Source organism: Drosophila miranda (genome assembly GCF_003369915.1).
Source record: "Drosophila miranda strain MSH22 chromosome Y unlocalized genomic scaffold, D.miranda_PacBio2.1 Contig_Y2_pilon, whole genome shotgun sequence".
Lineage (NCBI taxonomy): Eukaryota > Metazoa > Arthropoda > Insecta > Diptera > Drosophilidae > Drosophila > Drosophila miranda.
The window spans coordinates 12,875,987-12,895,653 of record NW_022881614.1 but is presented as its reverse complement, the minus strand read 5'-3'; the positions used below and the strand labels follow the sequence as shown (position 1 = coordinate 12,895,653).

General features: G+C 50.5%; 3 protein-coding genes across 4 annotated transcripts in view; 1 reads left to right on the top strand and 2 right to left on the bottom strand.

Moving 5' to 3' along the window:
- Positions 1-19,006, top strand: part of LOC117193553 (pneumococcal serine-rich repeat protein-like) — a 191,839-nt gene extending 172,833 nt beyond the window's left edge. Inside the window, exons 2-11 of one of the 2 annotated variants that reach the window (XM_033398299.1) lie at positions 7,537-7,837; positions 8,837-9,104; positions 9,347-12,023; positions 12,315-12,432; positions 12,494-13,655; positions 13,724-14,762; positions 14,818-15,031; positions 15,090-15,343; positions 15,409-16,724; positions 16,794-19,006. In XM_033398299.1, the coding sequence (XP_033254190.1) occupies positions 7,787-7,837; positions 8,837-9,104; positions 9,347-12,023; positions 12,315-12,432; positions 12,494-13,655; positions 13,724-14,762; positions 14,818-15,031; positions 15,090-15,343; positions 15,409-16,724; positions 16,794-16,867 (7,173 nt within the window). In that variant the 5' untranslated portion in view covers positions 7,537-7,786 and the 3' untranslated portion in view covers positions 16,868-19,006. Of the gene's footprint in view, positions 1-7,536; positions 7,838-8,536; positions 8,690-8,836; positions 9,105-9,346; positions 12,024-12,314; positions 12,433-12,493; positions 13,656-13,723; positions 14,763-14,817; positions 15,032-15,089; positions 15,344-15,408; positions 16,725-16,793 lie in introns of those variants that run through there. The other variant, XM_033398300.1, reaches the window with a different exon arrangement.
- LOC117193554 lies at positions 728-1,671 on the bottom strand. Its single transcript, XM_033398301.1, has 3 exons — positions 1,425-1,671; positions 1,213-1,365; positions 728-1,151 (listed from the first exon to the last, which is right to left on the bottom strand). Exons 1-3 carry the CDS (start codon positions 1,518-1,520, stop codon positions 939-941), a joined length of 462 nt encoding a protein of 153 aa, XP_033254192.1. The 5' UTR covers positions 1,521-1,671; the 3' UTR covers positions 728-938.
- On the bottom strand, positions 3,127-3,795 carry LOC117193042. The gene is made up of 3 exons (XM_033397778.1): positions 3,733-3,795; positions 3,521-3,667; positions 3,127-3,483 (listed from the first exon to the last, which is right to left on the bottom strand). Exons 1-3 carry the CDS (start codon positions 3,793-3,795, stop codon positions 3,127-3,129), a joined length of 567 nt encoding a protein of 188 aa, XP_033253669.1.
- Positions 19,007-19,667: the final 661 nt, after the last annotated feature.

Genomic DNA, 19,667 nt, shown 5'->3' with positions numbered 1-19,667 from the left:
CGCCCCCGCAAAGGACGAAAATCTGAGGCATCCACAAATCTCAGAGACTATTAAGGCTAGAGTAACCAAATTTGGTACACACACTCCTTTAAGATGTCACTATAAAACGTATATCTCAAAATTTCGCCCCACCCCCTTCCGCCCCCACAAAAGACGAAAATCTGTTGCATCCACAATATTGCAGATTCGAGAAAACTAAAACCGCAGAATCATAGATAATGACCATATCTATCAGATTGCTGAATCTGGATCAGATCAGATCATTTTTATTGGAACAAATCAATTTGCACTGGCTACGCAGCGCCCGACGTCACGCTCAGACTGATTTTCTGTCTCTCTCGCACGCACTCTTTGTCGTGTCGTTTAATATTAGCGGCGTCTGCCGGAGGAGAGCCATACTGACTTAGTATCGGGTATAACTGTAGAGTTGCGGTGTCTATTCTAACAACAACACCACAACGTTTTATCGCGCTCCTTCCACCAGAGGGCGCACCCTGCACGATGAAGAGTGTGTGGGAGAGAGAGGGAGAAGGAGTAAGCGCGTGGCTGGGGGTAGCTTAGCCTACAGTTCCTCCTCCTCCTGGCTATAATGATCCGATCTAAACTTGACTCGGCAATCTGCTAGCTCTTGTCTTTGAGATCTAGGGGCTTTGCGATCCAAACTCTTCGAGTATATCGAGGGTATAAAAATCCTCTCCTGACAACCATTTTGATTTTGTATGATCGATCTACTTGATTTAATAGTCTGCATAGCGTTACAAAATTTCTAAATGTATGGGTAAAAGATAGTTGTCCATTCGGGTTCCTTCGCATTGGAATATCACATCAGTTTGCTTGTCACTTTTACAATAAGTGTCATTCCCCACTCAACGGGTCCCGTGAAGGTGAGGATTATTTTATAGAAGCCCAGGGGCAGAACTTCGGGGAAACCGTCGTTGTCAGCCACGCACTTGTCCAAGTTGTAGATCTTCTGCGGCCACGGGGGCACGAACTTGTCCTCGAACTGGGCGTTCCAGGCCCAGGTTCTCGATCACCATATCCTTGTAGTGGGTGTTTAGCAAATCCTCGTAGGGCTGCTTAGGAATGGCGAAGGGGACCAACTTGTAGTCACTCTCCTGTCCCGACGAACTGCGATAGGCGGTCGCCTCCACCTGATCAAGCGGAAGAGGATCGATCAGGCATTAATCAGAAGACTCTCTCATTTATACCTACCATGACCGTATCATCGAGAAGGTAGCGGAATTCGATTGTGGCCGAAATGGCGAAACCGCCGCGATTGACCCGATCGATTTTGGCTCCGATCTTAAGCTTGCTCTCGTTCGAGGAGTGGGTGGTGATGGACATTGGCTCGTAGTCCCATTTGCGCTGTTCAATGTGGGGGAACATTTGATCACTCGAACAGCGTCCACGGGGGAGATATTTACCGCACTGTTCCAGCTCTGCGCGACCAGAAGTACCAGGCAAAGTCCAGAGAACGATCGCAACGAGCGGGGCAACATTTTGGCCAACAATTGTGACATAGTGGCACAGCTTTGTGGCTTTTATAGTGCTAACCAGCTAACAATCTGGTCCTTCAACTGTGTGTAACTCATCTCCAATCACGATATGCACGCAATCTTCGTGTCACATGTATGTTTTACATCTGGGTACAGCACGAGCCATACAGAAATTTTTGGGATCTAACGCTATCGGACCGAGCGAAACGAATACCGGAATTCCACCAAATCGATTCGGTTTGCGACCGACCAGTAAGTGGAATTTCAAGCTCTTGTTTTATTAAAATGATAATATTATTATTTTATACACAGAACACGGAATTATTGATAATTACTCGTATGTATAAGGTTCCTACTAACTCTGACCAACCCGTTCTTCGATGGGAGAGCATCGACGGGTCTTCTGTTCATTTCTATATACCCTTCCCGTTTGTCATTCGTTGGGTATCACAGAGATATGTGACGTAACCACAACAAAGAGAGCTCTCATAATTGTAGGCAACAAATTACGCGATGGCTAAACAAAAGATCTGTCGAGAGAATAAAGTCATAAATTCTGGTTGGCTGGCACTGTACTATCAGTGGATGTAAAGGGGCCCAGACACAAGTACACACAAGAGTTGCGGAGCGACTCAAGTGATCAATATATTGAAGAGGCAATTGAATGTGGTCCTACCCCCTTGAAGTGCTCCGGCCCCGTACCGATCCCAGGCTCGACCCTCGTCTAAGTGGCATGATCGGCACTTGAGCTGCCTACACTTCGGGGCGTCGTGTCGCTTCGTGGTGGAAAGGGATCTGCTGTTGCACTTAATTTAATTTAACGCTGGGATCCGATGGGACGACGCCCAGGCCCTGGGCATCTGGAGCCTCAAGTGCCACCCACCAACGCAATGGAATAATCGAATGTGTATGTGTGTGATCTTGTACAAAATCAAATTATCGCGATTCGAACGAATCAAAACAGAAGAAGAGTTTTCTGGGCTGGAAGGGAAGGGGCTGAGAGATGCTAATAAAAGCGCACTGGCAACTCCCTGGAGGCGTTCATTTAGCAACCGCAGAGGATCAATCGTGTACAACAGCAGCAGAAGCAGCGGCAGCGGCAGAGGCAGAGATGATGACGATGACGACGACGACGATGAATCCGAGCGATTCGACAACGATGTTGCCGTAAATCTTTAACTTCCCCACGCTCTCCTCCTGCTGCTGCTGCTGCTGTCTTTTGGCTTGGTTACTTCTTGACAGGGACTGGGGCCATAACGAGAAGATGTTGCCAGGCCCCTTCCACTACCACTACCACTCTCTGCTCTCTGCTCTTTCGTTTTCCCTCTCTTTCTGTCGAGAGGCATACAATATGTGTAGCTGGCCGCAGACCCAATTTAAAATACGACTTGAACGATGACCGGCGCTGTCTTTGTGCCTGTCTTCGGCCGTGTTGTGCTTCGCCTTTCTCTCTCCCACTCTCTTTGACTTGCTGTCTCACTCTCTCTCTCTCGCGTCAAACGTGCGATTATCTCTTCTGCTGAGTGTGTAATAAGGGATTAAATAAGCGACTAAATGGCAAAGAAGGAAAGGGAGAGTACAATGAGAGTACAAATATTCGCATTTGGTGAAGCCTTTAATTTGTATTTTCTTAAAACAATTTAGCTGTTACCTTAAGGATTAAATGTACACCCCATTCTGGCTGATTGGGTCCGGTGACTGTGTAGATAATCTTGTAGAAACCGGGCGGAACAACTTCCGGAAGTCCCTCGCCATCGAAGACGGATTTGTCCAAGTGGTAGGTGTCCTTCGGCCACGGCGGCTGGAACTTTCCCTCGAACTGCGGCAGATTCGAGCAGTGGCCAAAGTTCGGGATGAGCAAGTCCTTGTAGTACGTGTCGAGATACTCGTAGAGGATCAGCTTGGGTGCAGACCAGGGCAGGATCTTATAGTCGTTCTCCGCCCCAGAGCTGCTGCGGTAAGCAGTGCCCTCGACCTGCGGCGGTTGGATTCAAGAATTGAAAGATGGGATGTTGGTCACCCACCATTGTGGTCTCATCCGCGTCGTATTTCCACTCCAAGGTGCACGAAAGGCCGAACTCTCCGCGCTTCAGACGATCGACTTTGGACTCGATTTTCAGCTGGCTCTCATCCGTGCTGTAGGTTTCTATGGACACGGGCTCCCATTTTTTCTAGAATTTGACCGAGGATTATTTGTGGATTCTGCTGTTGGGGGGGTCTCCACACATCTACCCACCTCGCCCACGGTGTTGTGAAGCAGCCCGAGAAGCAGACAGATTTTGAAGGTTTTAAAAAGCATGGCGCGACTTGGAGTTGGATCTGCAACAATGTGACTGCATGGAGTATTTATACTCTTTGTTGCTATCTTTGGGCTCTGGAACCACACGGCATTATCGTGTTTCCTCGCAATTAATTGGCTCCAATTATACAAATATGTTATAAAAATCGGTGGAACCGCTTGGGAGATTTTTATATATTTGATTTTATCTGTTTCCATTTTTTGGTCACTCGAGCAGTAAAACCAACCAAAGACCTGACTAAATGGCGGAGTGCAAAGAGGTAGAGCGACGAGATATATGCATATGAAGTGTAAATATGTATGTTCCTCGCTTTTGTTATCGAAATTTGATTGATATTCGAATTTGGTTATGTATGTATGTATAAAAACACGCAATATGTGGGCGCTGGGCGCGACAACAACAACTCAATTAATTACATATGTGTCCCATACGAGAACGTGAACAGAACCAACAAAAATCAGTCAGATCTCCGGCAGAGCGGACCACACGCACGCACGCAAATCGTGTTTTGCTGTCGTCTGGGTCTGCCACTTAATTATCATAAAATGTTAAGCACATGCAAATTTAATTGTTGTTGTTGTTTCAAAAAAACGAGGGGGAACGTTGTGAGTTGCTGCGGACACCGCAACTCTACAGTTATACCCGATACTTAGTCAGTGGGGCTCTCCTCCGGCAGACGCCGCTAATATTGAACGACACGACAAAGAATGCGTGCGAGAGAGACAGAAAATCAGTCTGAGCGTGACGTCGGGCGCTGCGTAGACAGTGCAAATTGATTTGTTCCTTTTGGCTATAAAAATGATCTGATCTGATCCAGATTCAGCAATCTGATAGATATGGTCATTATCTATGATTCTGCGTTTTTAGTTTTCTCGAATCTGCAATATTGTGGATGCAACAGATTTTCGTCCTTTGTGGGGGCGGAAGGGGGTGGGGCGAAATTTTGAGATATACGTTTTATAGTGACATCTTAAAGGAGTGTGTGTACCAAATTTGGTTACTCTAGCCTTAATAGTCTCTGAGATTTGTGGATGCCCCAGATTTTCGCCCTTTGCGGGGGCGGAAGGGGGTGTGGCGAAATTTTGACACAAAATGGTCAAGGTCCGATATCACAGGAGTGTGGATACCAAATTTGGTTGCTCTTATAGGTTCTGAGATCCTTGAACTCATATTTTGCAATTGGCAAAACCGACCATGAAACCTGTGTGTTAGAGAGAGATAGAGCGAGAAAGAATGAAATTGTTTTCTTGATTCTGGCTATAATAATTATACGATCTGGTTGAAATTTTACACTCTAGAACATATAGTCATCATCTAGGATTCTGCGTTTTTGGTTTTATCGTATCTTTAAAAATGTGGATGCCACAGATTTTCGTCCTTTGTGGGGGCGGAAGTGGGCGGGGCGAAGTTTTGAAATATTTTTGTAGCAGTGACATATCACAGAAGTCTGGATCCAAAACATCGTTGCTCTAGCTCTTATAGTCTTTGAGCACTAGGCGCTGAAGGGGACGGACAGACGGACAGACGGACGGACGGACGGACGGACAGACGGACAGACAGACAGGGCTCAATCGACTTGGCTATTGATGCTGATCAAGAATATATATACTTTATGGGGTCGGAAACGATTCCTTCTGGACGTTACACACATCCACTTTTAACACAAATCTAATATACCCCAATACTCATTTTGAGTATCGGGTATAAAAAGAGAGATCAACAGAGATTCTGGCAAACCTATCAATCAATTAAATAGCAAGCAACAAAAGGGAGCACAAAACAGTAGACTCTACCGACTCTCTGTTGTTGCTGAAGCAGGATGGCAATAGTATTCTCTGGCAATTGGCGGCCGCTCACACTTACACACACACACACACAAGTGAGTGTTTGCAGTCGCCGTCGCCTAGCAAGCCATTTTTATGCAAGGTGAGGCATATTCGCTCTTCGAGTCACATGTTCTGTAGGCACAGAGGAAGCTCATAAAAAAACGAGGTGGAACGTTGTGAGTTGCTGCGGACACCGCAACTCTACAGTTATACCCGATACTAAGTCAGTATGGCTCTCCTGCGGCAGACGCCGCTAATATTGAACCACACGACAAAGAGTGCGTGCGAGAGAGACAGAAAATCAGTCTTAGCGTGACGTCGGGCGCTTCGTAGCCACTGAAAATTGATTTCTTGCTTTTGGCTACAAAAATTATCCGATCTGATCCAGATTCAGCAATCTGATAGATATGGTCATTATCTATGATTCTGCGTTTTTAGTTTTCTCGAATGTGCAATATTGTGGATGCAACAGATTTTCGTTTTCTGTGGGGGCGGAAGGGGGTGGGGCGAAATTCTGAGATAAACGTTTTATAGTGAGATCTAACAGAAGTGCGGATACCAAATTTGGTTACTCTAGCCTTAATAGTCTCTGAGATTTGTGGTTGCCCCAGATTTTCGTCCTTTGCGGGGGCGGAAGGGGGTGTGGCGAAATTTGGACACGAAACGGTCAAGGTCCGATATCACAGGAGTGTGGATACCAAATTTGGTTGCTCTGGCTCTTATAGGTTCTGAGATCCTTGAACTCATATTTTGCAATTGACAAAACCGACCATGAAACCTGTGTGTTAGAGAGAGACAGAGCGAGAAAGAATGAAATTGTTTTCTTGATTCTGGCTATAATCATTATACGATCTGGTTCAGATTTTGCACTGTAGAAGATATGGTCATCCTCACCGATTCTGCGTTTTCGGTTTTATCGTATCTTTAAAAATGTGGATGCCACAGATTTTCGTCCTTTGTGGGGGCGGAAGTGGGCGGGGCGAAGTTTTGAAATATGTTTGGAGCAGTGACATATCACAGAAGTCTGGATCCAAAACATCGTTGCTCTAGCTCTTATAGTCTTGGAGCACTAGGCGCTGAAGGGGACGGACGGACGGACGGACGGACGGACGGACGGACGGACGGACGGACGGACAGACGGACAGACAGACAGGGCTCAATCGACTCGGCTATTGATGCTGATCAAGAATATATATACTTTATGGGGTCGGAAACGATTCCTTCTGGACGTTACACACATCCACTTTTACCACAAATCTAATATACCCCAATACTCATTTTGAGTATCGGGTATAAATACCCTTCGGTCCGTATAGTTTCGCAGAGGATATTGGCTTTGAAGGTCAACAGAAGCGGGGATTAGGCCAAGCGAACCGCTCTAAGCCCAAGTTCTGACAACTTTTGGGCACTTGAGTGGAATCAGTGTTTATTTTGCAATAAAACCAACCAAAACCAAAGTTGACAGCGATGACGTCATGGCGTTGAGAGTGTGGGCAACGGCAGAGATTTCCCAGCGAGCTGCGAGCTGTACATATGTACATATGTATGTATCTTATCTGCAATCGAAATCGCAGCTGCTACTGTGCTTGAGCACGCATGTTAAATCATGATTCGAGGCACTTCACTTCTTGATAGGGTGGTGGGCGGGGGGCAGGGGCCCAGATGCCAGAGAGGCCGCTTATCAGTAAATTGTGCCAAAGTGCTTTAATTACCGAGTCGTTAAGGTGCTGATCATACTTTGTGCCCCCGAAACCCCCTTTTAAATTACAGCACACAGTATAGGTAACCTTTAAGCACACTGACAGGCGGCGACGTGATAAGAGTATAGCCCCCTCAGAGTGACCGCCTCTACTATATTAGTGTGTATTATATTGTTATTCCATATTAATTTTTGTTTCTCCGCTCTCTTTGCAGTTTTGAAAATGAACAGTTTGGCCCGAGGGCCGAGGCCCTGCGTCTCCCTGTGTGGTTGCCTGGAAAGCTCGACTAAACGGCAACAACAACCCTATCTTCCCAGTAACGTTCGCGACAGCAACAGCAACAACAGCAACTCCAACTCCAAGAAAAGCAGCAGAAACAACACCGCTGCCTGCACGTTACCAGGCACTATTGGAAGTACTTTGGGCCGCCCGCGCAGTGCGGCCGCCCAATTTTTTGCGTCTGCATGGAGTCAATGAGACGTAACGAGGCGAACACTAGCCACCACCCGAATAAGGTGAGAATAGTCGTTCCCCCTGCCCCCTTCCCTTTACCCTGTACTTCCCCTGTACATTCCACTCTGCGCTAGTGGGCGATAAGACCGTAATTATTTTATTGTCATCATTTCTGGCTACTCAAGTGCTCTTAGGGCATGGGGAAGGGGGGTCTGGTCTGCTTTGCCTGCTTTCTCAAGTGGCCACTAGACTTTTGCAGTGTGCGATAAGCGGGAACGGTGATAGGTAGCCTCGGAGACGAGAAAGAGGCAATGTTAAAGGCAAAGGGAAAGTAATTCAACTACGTTCTGCGTGTTGATGTCATTGGTTTATGACAGCAGTAGCGGCGTTTTAGCATTGTCTGATTTATTGTTTTCCGCGGTGGGCAGAGGGGATGGCGGGCGAGTACAATCGAAATCACTTAAAGTTGTCGCGCATATGTAGTTATTTATTTATTAACAGCAATAGCAATGTACTTTGGTACAAATGGGTGTATTTCGACGCCGAAGAGCGTTTACCAACACTAAGCGCGTTTTGTTTACTTGCCTCTGCCCTCTGGCAGCTCTACCTCTCTCTCTGCTCTTCCTCTCCCGCTCTTGAGTGTGTGTGTGTGCATTTTTCGGTGGTTGCTCTATGGCTCTTTTATATTATATATGTATGTATGTACATATATATTTTTTTTTTTTGTTTCCCGTTCAGTTTTATCTGCAGCGTTGCTGCTCTGCCAAACGAAAAAGGACGCCGCACAAGGCTCGCGCAAAATATTCCAAAGAAATTGTTCGTTTTTATTGTTTTTGTGGTTTAGTCGAAATAATTAGAATATATTTGTATGTAATCGGGGCCAGTGAAATGGAATGGAAAGGAAGTTTTCCAAGGTAAAGGGGAATAAAGTGAAGTGATTCGAGTTTGTCTATTATTTCGGTGCGTCCTATTCCTTCGTTTACGCACACAAACGCACACACCCACACGGACTAATACAGCTGCAACTGATTTTTTTTTTCTTCCTTTTCGTTTGTTCGCAGGTGGCCCTGAATAGCAGCAAGGTAGCAACGGAAAGCAATATTAAGAGTAACAAATTGTTAGCTAATGTAAGTGCAGCGAACGCAGCAACAATCCAGACAGCGGCAGCAGCAGCAGCAGCAGGAACAGCGACGGCAACAACGGGAAACGCGACGGCTGCGACAACAACGAATCAAACGTTGAATTACAATAACAAAGGGAAGGTGACGGCACCGGCAGCGAATAATCAGAGGAGCAATCACAACAACAGCAGCAGCAAGAAGCACACGAGTAAGTAAAAAAGAAGAGCGAAAGTACTGCAAATGCAATTCCCGAAGTGTCGACCTAGTCCTCCCTCCCTTTCTACCGTTCTCGCGTTCTTCTGGTCGCACTCTGAGGAGTCTCAAGCTCAGATCTTACCTTCTATTGGGTATTACTTGCAAATCGAATTGCTATCTTTTTCTCCCCTCTCTCGCCGCTCCTCTCACTCACACTTTCTTCTGTTTTGTTCCATTTATCTCACCCTCTCGCAGAGGCAACTGGAGCTGGAAAGACAACAGCCTCTTCCCACTCCACGGCGCTGTCATCGTCGAGCAGCTCCAACTCGAGCGAGTCAAAGGACACGAACTTCGAGTACGAGGACGAGTGGAACATCGGTGGGATCCCAGAGCTGCTGGACGATCTAGACGCGGACATCGAAAAGTCTGCCGCGCATTCGGGTGGTGGCAACCAGGCTACCTCGATAAATGCCAAGCAGGCAACCAGCTCCTCCTCCACATCCACATCCACCTCTGCATCGGCGCCAGCCAAGGCGAGTGGGTCATCGTCATCAGCAGCAGCGGCATCATCGTCATCGTCAGGAGCGTCAGCGGCTGCAGTACATCACAAGTCGCACAAGACCACATTGCATAGCAATTTGTCGGCCACATCGCCAACCACAATTAAGTTCACACGCCAGCCCGTCCCCAGTGGCACCGGGAGCAGTAGTGCATCAGCAGCGTCGTCAACATCCTCGAACGGGAACGGGAACGTTAGCGGCAATAGCGGGAGCGGAAGCGGAAGCAACACAAACGTGGTGGCTAGCAAGGGCTCCTCTTCGGGCAAGCATCATCACCACCACCACCATCACTCGATATCATCTTCGTCCTCTACCTCGTCGAGCTCCAGCGGCGGCTCCAAGGGCTACAAATCCGCTGTGGTGGCACAACTGAACAGTCCGAGTACACTCGGAAATAGCCACAGCAGCGGGAGTCACTCCAAGGCACCACCTGGCGCAAGCTCAAGCGCCAGCGGAACCGGAACAGGAGCCGGAGCAAGCGCAAGAGCCGGAGCCGGCAGCACATTGTCATCCTCGACATTTGCCGGCTTCTCGAAGGGAGGCAGCCTAGTATCCTCTTCTACAGCGTCAGCGTCAGCCACAACCGCAGCCACAACCACAGCCGCAGTTCCATCCGTAACTGGCAGTGGTCAGCAGGCCTCCAAAGTCTCCGCTGGCGGCATGTCCTCGCAAACGGGCAGCGGCAGCGGCAGCAACACAAGCAACAACAGCGGAAGCGGCAGCGGGGGAGGAGGCGGCAACGCCAACAGCACCGGAAACAGCGTGAACAACAGCAGCGGCAGCGGAGGCAGCCTCAGCGGCCCAGTCGGTGGCCAGAGTTCGCAAGGCGGCAGCAGCTCCAGCGGTAAATCGAGCGCAAAAATGTCCATTGATCATCAAGCCACGCTCGACAAAGGACTCAAAATGAAGATCAAGCGCACCAAGCCGGGCACCAAGAGCTCGGAGGCCAAGCACGAGATAGTCAAGGCCACCGACCAACAGAACGGAGCCCTGGGAGTCAACTCGGCAGCCAATTCCAACGAGGACGGGAGCACGGGCGCCAACAACGCGTCCTCCCTCTCATCCAGCAACTCTTCGAGCTGCGCCAGCAGCGGCAACTCCTCCAGTAGCGGGAGCAGCAGCAGTGGCAACTCCTCGAGTAGCAGCAAGAAACACATGAACAACTCCAGTGCTGGCAGCGGGTCCTCATCCAATGGCGCCCAGAACAGTGCCGGCCACAGCAGCTCGGCCAGCACGTCCTCGAGCAGCAGCCAGTCCACGCCCCAGGGCACAAAGAGGGGCAGCTCCGGGCACAGGCGCGAGAAGACCAAGGACAAGAACGCACATTCCAATCGCATGTCCGTGGACAAGTCGGCCGCTGCCGCATCGGCGGCCGGGGAGAAGGACAAGCCAGAGAAGAACTCTGGATCTGGATCGGGATCAGGGTCGGTATCGGGAACGGGCGCATTATCCTGCTCCTGCAGCGGTGACGTGGGCACGCCCTGCTCCCACCACGCCTGCTTCCGACGTGCCGCGCACATGTCCAACTCCAATTCCAATTCCAGCGGCGGCAGCAGTTCGGCCAACGTGGCTGCTGCAGCTGCCTCCTCCATGTCAGCTGTGCCGCCGGGGGTGTTTACACCGTCGGCCGGCTCACCCTCGGCGGGATCTCCATCGGCCGTCGTCCCAGCAGCCGCCTCTCTGCTGGCAGCCACAACGGCCGTCTCCTCCTCCGCCTCGCAGCTATCCGGCAGCGCTGGCGGCGTCGGTGACGGCGTCGGCACTGGAGGACCGAATGCACCGGGGCCGCCAGGCAAGGAAACCTCCGGCAGCAGCATCAAGATATCCTCGCACATCGCCGCACAGCTGGCAGCCGCAGCCGCATCCAACAGCTACACCGGCCAGGGCCCTGGTCCGGGTCTGGCACAGGGACAGGGCGGCAGCGGGAGCGGCTCAAACTCCAACAGCAGTCAGAGCAGCTCCAGCAGCAGTGGCGACAGCAAGGCATCGGCTGCGGCCCAGGCCAAAATGATGGCTCCGGGGATGATCTCAGCGACGGTCCACCACACGATTTCAGTGCCGGCTGGCAGTGTTGGTGACGAGGACACCAAATCCCCGCCAGCCAAGCGGGCTAAGCACGAGGCAAACAGCTCCGGCAGCGGCGGCAGCAGCAGCGGCAAGGAGATGGTCGACATATGCATCGGCACTTCGGTGGGAACCATCACCGAGCCGGACTGCCTGGGGCCCTGCGAGCCGGGCACCTCGGTCACCCTCGAGGGCATCGTTTGGCACGAGACCGAGGGCGGCGTCCTCGTCGTGAACGTGACGTGGCGCGGCAAGACCTATGTGGGCACCCTGCTAGACTGCACCCGACACGACTGGGCTCCTCCAAGGTGAGTGTGAGAGACTGCGAGTGGCAGTGGGACATGACGTTCTGGGGTTGCTCAGAGAAACCAAACCTATTTTATAGAGTCTAGATCCGTACTTGAATAAAGATGCCTTTCATTATTATAATTTTCCGTTTTTTGTTGGTTTTCCCTCCGTCCAATCGGAGCAACATTATTCTTTATCCATTACTCTGCAACAAGCTGAAAGCTTCCCTTATGTCTGATCGATTCCAATGGCAGTGGGGGGGGGGGATAAACACTTGAAATATACTCAATGATCCACCTATCCCATTTCAGATTCTGTGATTCACCAACTGAAGAATTAGATTCTCGAACTCCAGAGGGTAACGGCAAGCGCGGACGCAGCGCCGGGCTCACGCCCGACCTGAGCAACTTCACCGAAACCAGAAGCTCGGTATGTATGAGGGATGGATAGATGGAGGATGGATATAGCTAAAAACGAGATTCTCTTGCAGATTTACTTCTCGCATGCCCAAGTGCATTCGAAGCTGCGCAACGGCACCGCCAAGGGCCGAGGAGCAACGCGCAGTGCCTCGGGGAATGCGGCCACGAACAGCAACAGCGGATCGTCGGGCAATGGGGGTGGGGCCACGCCCAGCACATCACCCACAGCATTTCTGCCGCCGCGTCCGGAGAAGCGCAAGTCGAAGGACGAGGCACCGTCGCCGCTCAACGGCGACACGGACGGCGGTTCGGACCGGAGCATGGTGAACGCCAGCGGCATTCCAATATCGGCAAGCGGCGGTGGCCTGGCCACGCAGCCGCAGCGCCTGCTTAACCCAGTCACCGGACTCAACGTGCAAATCAACACAAAAAAATGTAAGACTGCCTCGCCCTGCGCGATCTCCCCGGTGCTGCTCGAGTGTCCCGAGCAGGACTGTAGGAAGAAGTACAAGCATGCCAATGGGCTGCGCTACCACCAGTCGCACGCCCATGGGCCTGGCGGCGGGGCCAGCTCGATGGACGAGGACTCGATGCAGGCACCGGAGGAGCCAGGCACGCCGCCCTCGCCAGGCGGCGCTGCAGCTGCACAGGCGACAACAGTAACAGGGGTACCAGAGGCACCCTCCACTTCCACATCCACCTCCACCGCCAACGTTGCTGTTGTCAATGGTGGAAGTGCTCCACCGGCGACAGGTGCAACGACAGCCGCAGCAGCAGCAGCTTCAGTCGCCCCGATAGCTGCCACATCCTCGGCGGAAACACCAGCTATTCCCGCTCCACCAGCAGTCACTCCTCCCACTGCGACCCCCATCTGCGCCGCAGCAACAGCGACGCCAGTTGGTCTGGCAGCAACAACTGAGGCTACCCCCGTCTCTGTGTTGCCCTTGGCAGCCAATCTACCGCTGGCAGTCCCTGCAACTGCAACGGCATCGACGGCGTCGTCGTCAGTGCCTCCACCAACACAGCCGCCGCCGTCGCAACAGCAACAACATCAACAGCAGCAGCTGCACACTCCAGGCAGCAGTTCGGGGAGCAAACAGCCTGTCGCCGGGGGCGGCATCACTGCTGGCATCTCTGGCCAGGCTCTCTCCCACCACCAGCAACAGCTGATGGGCGGTCTACCGGCCATGCTAACGGAGCAGCAGCATCAGGCGCTGCTCCAGCAAGGAGCCTGTGAGTACTCGACTCCCGTTATCCCCGGGAATAATCCTCGACTAATCCCCTTCTCCTCTTCTCTGCAGTGAAAGCGGGAGTCCTGCGTTTTGTCCCACCCGATGCCACTTCCCTGCAACAACAGCAACCAGGCCAGGTTCAGGTAAATCCACAGACACAGCTGCAGTCGCCGCCGAGACCACCAAGCCATGCCCAGGATACGCAGCAGACACCAGCTGGCTACGCACAGCAGGCGGGGCTGAAGACCTCTCCAGGATCCGGGTCTGTGGGCGTTGGCTCCAACAGCAAGCAGAAGAAGAACCGAAAGTCCCCCGGGCCAGGGGACTTCGATGGTCGGGTGTCTCGCGAGGACGTGCAGAGTCCGGCCTACAGTGATATTTCGGACGACTCCACGCCCGTGGCCGAGCAGGAGCTGCTGGACAAGGCGGTTGGGCAGCCGGCCAAGCACATCGAGCTGCTCGGCAAGAAGCCCCCCGAGGTGGGCGTGGTGCCGGCCGCTCCCACACCCAGCATGCCTGCCCTGGGCGGCTATGGGATGTACCACCAGTTCTACCCAGCCCAGCAGCAGGCGCCACCGCCTCCTCAACAGCAGCAGCAGCAGCAGTACATGGTGCAGACGGGGCCCGATGTCATGCAGCCCGGAAAGGCACCCGGAATGCCACCTACGCTGGCCCAGGCACAGGCACAGGTCCAGCAGCAGCAACAGCAGCTGCAACCGGGTGCGCCTCCGCCTACCTCACAGCCGCAGACACATCTGCTGGTGCCACCCTCCCAGCAGGCGGTTAGTGCCCACCTGGCCGATTACAGAAACAAGAACAAGGATCCGCCTCTGGATCTGATGACCAAGCCACAGCCCGGCCAGCAGTCAAATCATCAGCCACTGCAGACGGGACCACCACCCGGCCAGGGGGAGAATGTCGGAAAAGAGAGAGGTGCCCCGCCCACATCCCAAACGGGCATCCAGCCGCCGCCTGTGAATCTCAGTGCCGTGACTGGCCCGCCGCCTGGAGCCCTGCCTCCCGGCCTGGGGGGCCTCTCACCACTGGGTGCTGCCGCCCTTGGCGGTCCAACGCCCGGAAAAGGCATGCCCCACTTCTATCCCTTCAAGTGAGTCGAGCCGAACGCTCAGCTGTTCATTTCTCCAACCGTTTCTGTTTTTCAGCTTTATTCCGCCTGCGTATCCGTACAATGTCGATCCGAACTTTGGGCCCGTTTCCATTATGGGCTCCTCCGAGGAGGCGGCGAAGCTGGGCGGGCATCCTGGTCTGCCCGGGTCGCAAGCCCAGCAGCTATCAGGGATCAGCATCAAGGAGGAACGGCTCAAGGAGAGTCCCAGTCCACACGACAACCCCAAGCACATGGCGCCCCAGCAACAGGTGCGCTTTGCGGCAAAGCTTCCAAGTGCGCATAGAATAATCGATCTTGTTCTTTCAGCTGCTGGCCAACAAGCTGATCAAGCAGGAGCCGATGACAAAGCAGGAGATCAAGCAGGAGCCGAACTCCAATCCTGGCCAGCAACACCCGCCGCCATCTCAGGCCCAGGCCCCGCAACCACAGCAGCAGCCCCAGCAGCCTCACGCCCTGCATCCCAAGGATCTACAGGCCCTGGGCGCGTACCCAGCCATCTACCAGCGTCACTCGATGAGCTTGGCGGCGGTGCAACAGGCACGCGACGAGGAGCTGCGACGGTAAGAGAGATTCATTGCATTCCCGTGCCATCCTGCATACTGATTTCGTCCTGCCTTTTTCTCAGGTATTACATGTTTACTGGTCGACAAAACCAGGCAGCAGCCGCTGCTGCTGCTGCTGCGGCCGCTCAGAATGCTGCCAGTGGCGGGGGCCCTGGAGGGCTTCCGCCTCATCCCGGCATGCTGCACAAGGATGAGTCGAATCTTAGCCTGCAGCAGCAGCAACAACAGCATATGACTCTGGCCCAGCATCAGCAGCAGGCGATCCAACAGCATCACCAGCATCTCCAGCAGCAACATCATCATCAGCAGCAGCATCAGGCGCAGCAGCAGGCACAGCAACAGCAGCAGCAACAGCAAGCTCAGCAGCAGGCTCAGCAACAGCAACAACAACAGCAGCAACAGCAGCAACAACAGCAGCAGCAGCAACAACAACAGCAGCAACAGAAGCTAAAGCAGGCTCAGGCGTCGTCAGTGGCAAACAACAAGGCCACGAATCTGACAAAGGACTCGCCGAAGCAAAAGAACAACTCTGGCGAGGATGAGCAACAGCAGCAGCAGCTGAAGGTGAAGCAGGAGGGTCAGAAGCCAACAATGGAAACACAGGGACCGCCGCCACCGCCTACGTCGCAGTACTTCCTTCACCCCTCGTATATATCGCCGAATCCGTTTGGTTTCGATCCCAACCATCCCATGTACCGCAACGTGCTGATGTCGGCAGCCGGCCCGTACAACACGGCACCGTACCATCTTCCAATACCACGCTATCATGCGCCAGAAGATCTCTCTCGCAATACGGGCACCAAGGCACTGGATGCACTGCATCATGCAGCCAACCAGTACTACACTACGCACAAGATCCATGAGCTCAGCGAACGTGCCCTCAAGTCGCCCACCAGCGGCAGCGGCCCCGTCAAGGTGAGCGTCAGCAGTCCCAGCATCGGACCACCCCAGTCGGGTGGCCCATCAAACAGCGGTCCGGGCTCCGGTCCCAATGTCCCCGGTGGCAACGGGCCCAGCCAGCCCGGTTCGGGTCCTGGGTGTGCGGGCGGTGTGCCGCTGAACCTACAGCCACCATCAGGAGGATTGGGCTCGACGCCCGGTAATAAGCCCGACCTGGCCAGCCAGAAGCAGCACGGAGTGCCGCCTGGCTCAGCGCTAGACGCGCACAAACAGACGATGCCTGGTGGCCCACCACCCAGTGGACCACCCGGCAACGGCGGTGTGGGAGGAGTCGGTGGATCCGCTGTGAATGGCCCTGCGGGTGGAGGTGGCGCAGGTGCCGCTGACTCCCGCAGTCCGCCGCCCCAAAGGCACGTGCACACTCATCACCACACGCACGTAGGACTCGGTTATCCCATGTATCCGGCGCCCTATGGAGGTGAGTAGTGTTGTTTTTGATTCGGAAATGGTATCTAATCGCCGGCTACCCTGTCTTTTTCGTGTATAGCGGCTGTCTTGGCTAGCCAGCAGGCGGCTGCTGTAGCTGTGATAAACCCGTTTCCGCCAGGACCGTCGAAATGAGAACCAATGAATGGGAGCAGCGAGAAGGTGTATAACGTGAAGAACAACTAACGTGGAGCGGAATGGAAAACTGAATGGGAATCTACAATGTGCGAATGCATTTGCTGTTTTTATAAAAATGATTGTCCCACGAACCGAACCCAAGACCATCTCCTTGGGCACGCCGCCAACTTTTTCCCGTCGAATCCTGTCTAGGTCTTCTATGCGTCTCAACAGTCCTTCGGATACTAAATGCATGAAATCGAGTTAATAAGGAATAGACTATTTATATACATATGTATTTTTTGTATGTTTCGTTCAACGTGGTTAACTATAGCTATCCTAAGGTATCACTACTATTAGCACATACAACCTATACATATATAAATATATATAGCATAACTACTACTATAGCTACTATAGTTTTTTCCTAAGTGTATTTGCATATACATATAGATATCTATATTTATATATATATTACTGTATGTCATACGAAAGAGGCGTAATCGAATATGAACAAACAGACAGACGAAGAAAAGAATATGCTGCAAAGAAACAAAAAAAAAAAAAAAAAACAGACAAACCCCGAAACTGTATGTAGTGTGTTGATTTCTTTGTAAAAAATAACCATTTAACGAAAACTAACCAGAGATAAGGAACATAAACGAATTAATATTGTTTAACGATTAAATTATGCTAGTAGACCGTACAATTTTAGCATTCAGAGTTTTGTATTAGTTATCCCTATCTGTGTTGCGGATGGAGGCTGCGCGAGATTTGCATCTAAAAGACAAATTGGGCGCGCCGCCCAATCATTCATTATATATACAAAATATATATATATATATATATGTGTATCTGTATCTATATCTATTGTATGTGTATGTGTGTACTACTCGTGTCTGTAGTTTCTTGCTATAAGTTCTCTATGAATGAAAATGATTCGACATTTTTGGCCAGCAGCCAACGCAACAGCAGCAGCAGCAGTCACACTGATTTAAATTGTTTCTAAGCATCAATTTGTACTTTAAATATACATATATTTATGCACATGCATCGGCATATGTGATATGATAATAGCGACATATGTATGTGTAATTGCATATGCATTTATCTATGCGAACGTCGGCGTGTAGTAGTTCGTCAGCCGCTTCATAGTCTCTACGCGCGTGATTTATGGCACTTAATGTTCTTTAGCCTAAGCTCCCAGACAAAAACCAAACCTAAACTAACCCAAACCCACCACCCAAAAAGAATCCGTTTTCCCAAACAACAATTCTTCTATAGAATTTACAAATAAAAACCAAGTATTGATTGTAAATATACCTTAAAGCGAGTCTTTTGTATTGTACTGTATTGTATTGTAAATTAGTTCAAAAATGAATGATTTGATGGCTAGTGGAGAGGAGATATTTATTGCATTGCTGCATGTTATGTTATAAACATTAAAGCATATGTATAGCAATATGTATTTGCAGCCGCTACTGCGGCACAGCACAGCAGTAAAGTAACTTCGAAATGTAGCCCCACAAAGAAACAAAGATACGCGAGAGCCATTTGTCGTATATTAAAATTTGATCAATGTCTTCATGTGTAGATCAGTTGTGCACTTGTTATTGTTGTCCTTACAAATCTCAAAAAACCACTTTAAAGTCTCTAGGTGTTTGACATTCACAGTGCAATTTGTAACCCCAATCCAATCCTTAACCAGAATCAATTCACGGATACACATACGCAACGTAATAATTTAGTGAGGATTAACAAACATTACCATCACATCACTGCTTATCGAATGGTACAAGTAGTTTTATACGGCACAGTAAATGTATTTTAGAAGTGAAACGAAAACAAAGATGACATTGAATTGAATTCGAAACAATGAAATTGTATCTAAGCGAATGAAGCCCCCAAAACCAACCCACCCCATGGCAGGGTGTGCGGCGGACTGGGATTGGTATGTGAGCAGCCTCAAAAACGGAGGTGGAATCAACAAACAGCTAACTAAAGCAAATCATTCATACAAATATATTACAAATTATGAAAAAAATACATACATAACTAGTGGCTAAGAAAATTTCAAGAAAATATAGTACACATATTTAAAGTATACAGAAATTATAAAAACAGCTTTAGATGTGAATAAAAAAATATGTAATTAAACCATGGCGTAATACTAGTTAATCCTCTCTACCTACTTTAGGGCTACAGCTAATCTCTCCCCGTCTGCTGTGTCTTCCCAAAAATTAACGACGTTTATGGTTGCGCTTAGCGTGAGGTTAAGTCTTTTATACTGTAAGATATGAATATTAGTTTATAAGATTTGAATATTAGTTTAAGATTTACTCATCGATAGTATTATAAGAAATACCAATGTACTCGATATATCGATACTTGTCCTCGACAAGTATCGATATGCCAACACACATTCATTCGAATACGCCGATCAAGAAAGAAGAACATATAATAAAACCGTGCTATTAAAAGTTTACATATCAGGTGTGGGGTTTGCCCAAAAAAAAAAAAAAACTGCGATGAACAATGCAGACATAAGAGCGAAAACCAAAAGTGAACTTAGCGACATATTGCGTAGCGACATAACGTATATTTTGATCAAGATGCCAACATACACCAATTACGTACAGCAGTGAAAAAAATCATGGAAGACACGCATGAGCTAGGAAATACGGCGCCAAGCGCAGACGAGACTATGCAGGCAGACATTTTTGCAGTCCCGGTTGAGCGCGAGATAGATAGAGACAACCGTAGTGCACAACACGCAGTAAAAGCGGCGCCAGAAGAATATGGTGAAAATGTGCAGAAG

Excerpts from the sequence above, each read along its gene's own strand:
- LOC117193042 (XM_033397778.1), bottom strand. The coding sequence starts at position 3,795 with ATGCTTTTTAAAACCTTCAAAATCTGTCTGCTTCTCGGGCTGCTTCAC. Across the intron at positions 3,668-3,732 it reads TTCACAACACCGTGGGCGAG|AAAAAATGGGAGCCCGTGTC; the intron begins GTGGGTAGATGT and ends GTCAAATTCTAG. Across the intron at positions 3,484-3,520 it reads ACGCGGATGAGACCACAATG|CAACCGCCGCAGGTCGAGGG; the intron begins GTGGGTGACCAA and ends AATTCTTGAATC.
- LOC117193554 (XM_033398301.1), bottom strand. The coding sequence starts at position 1,520 with ATGTCACAATTGTTGGCCAAAATGTTGCCCCGCTCGTTGCGATCGTTC. Across the intron at positions 1,366-1,424 it reads CGCAGAGCTGGAACAGTGCG|CGCAAATGGGACTACGAGCC; the intron begins GTAAATATCTCC and ends CACATTGAACAG. Across the intron at positions 1,152-1,212 it reads TTCTCGATGATACGGTCATG|GTGGAGGCGACCGCCTATCG; the intron begins GTAGGTATAAAT and ends CCGCTTGATCAG.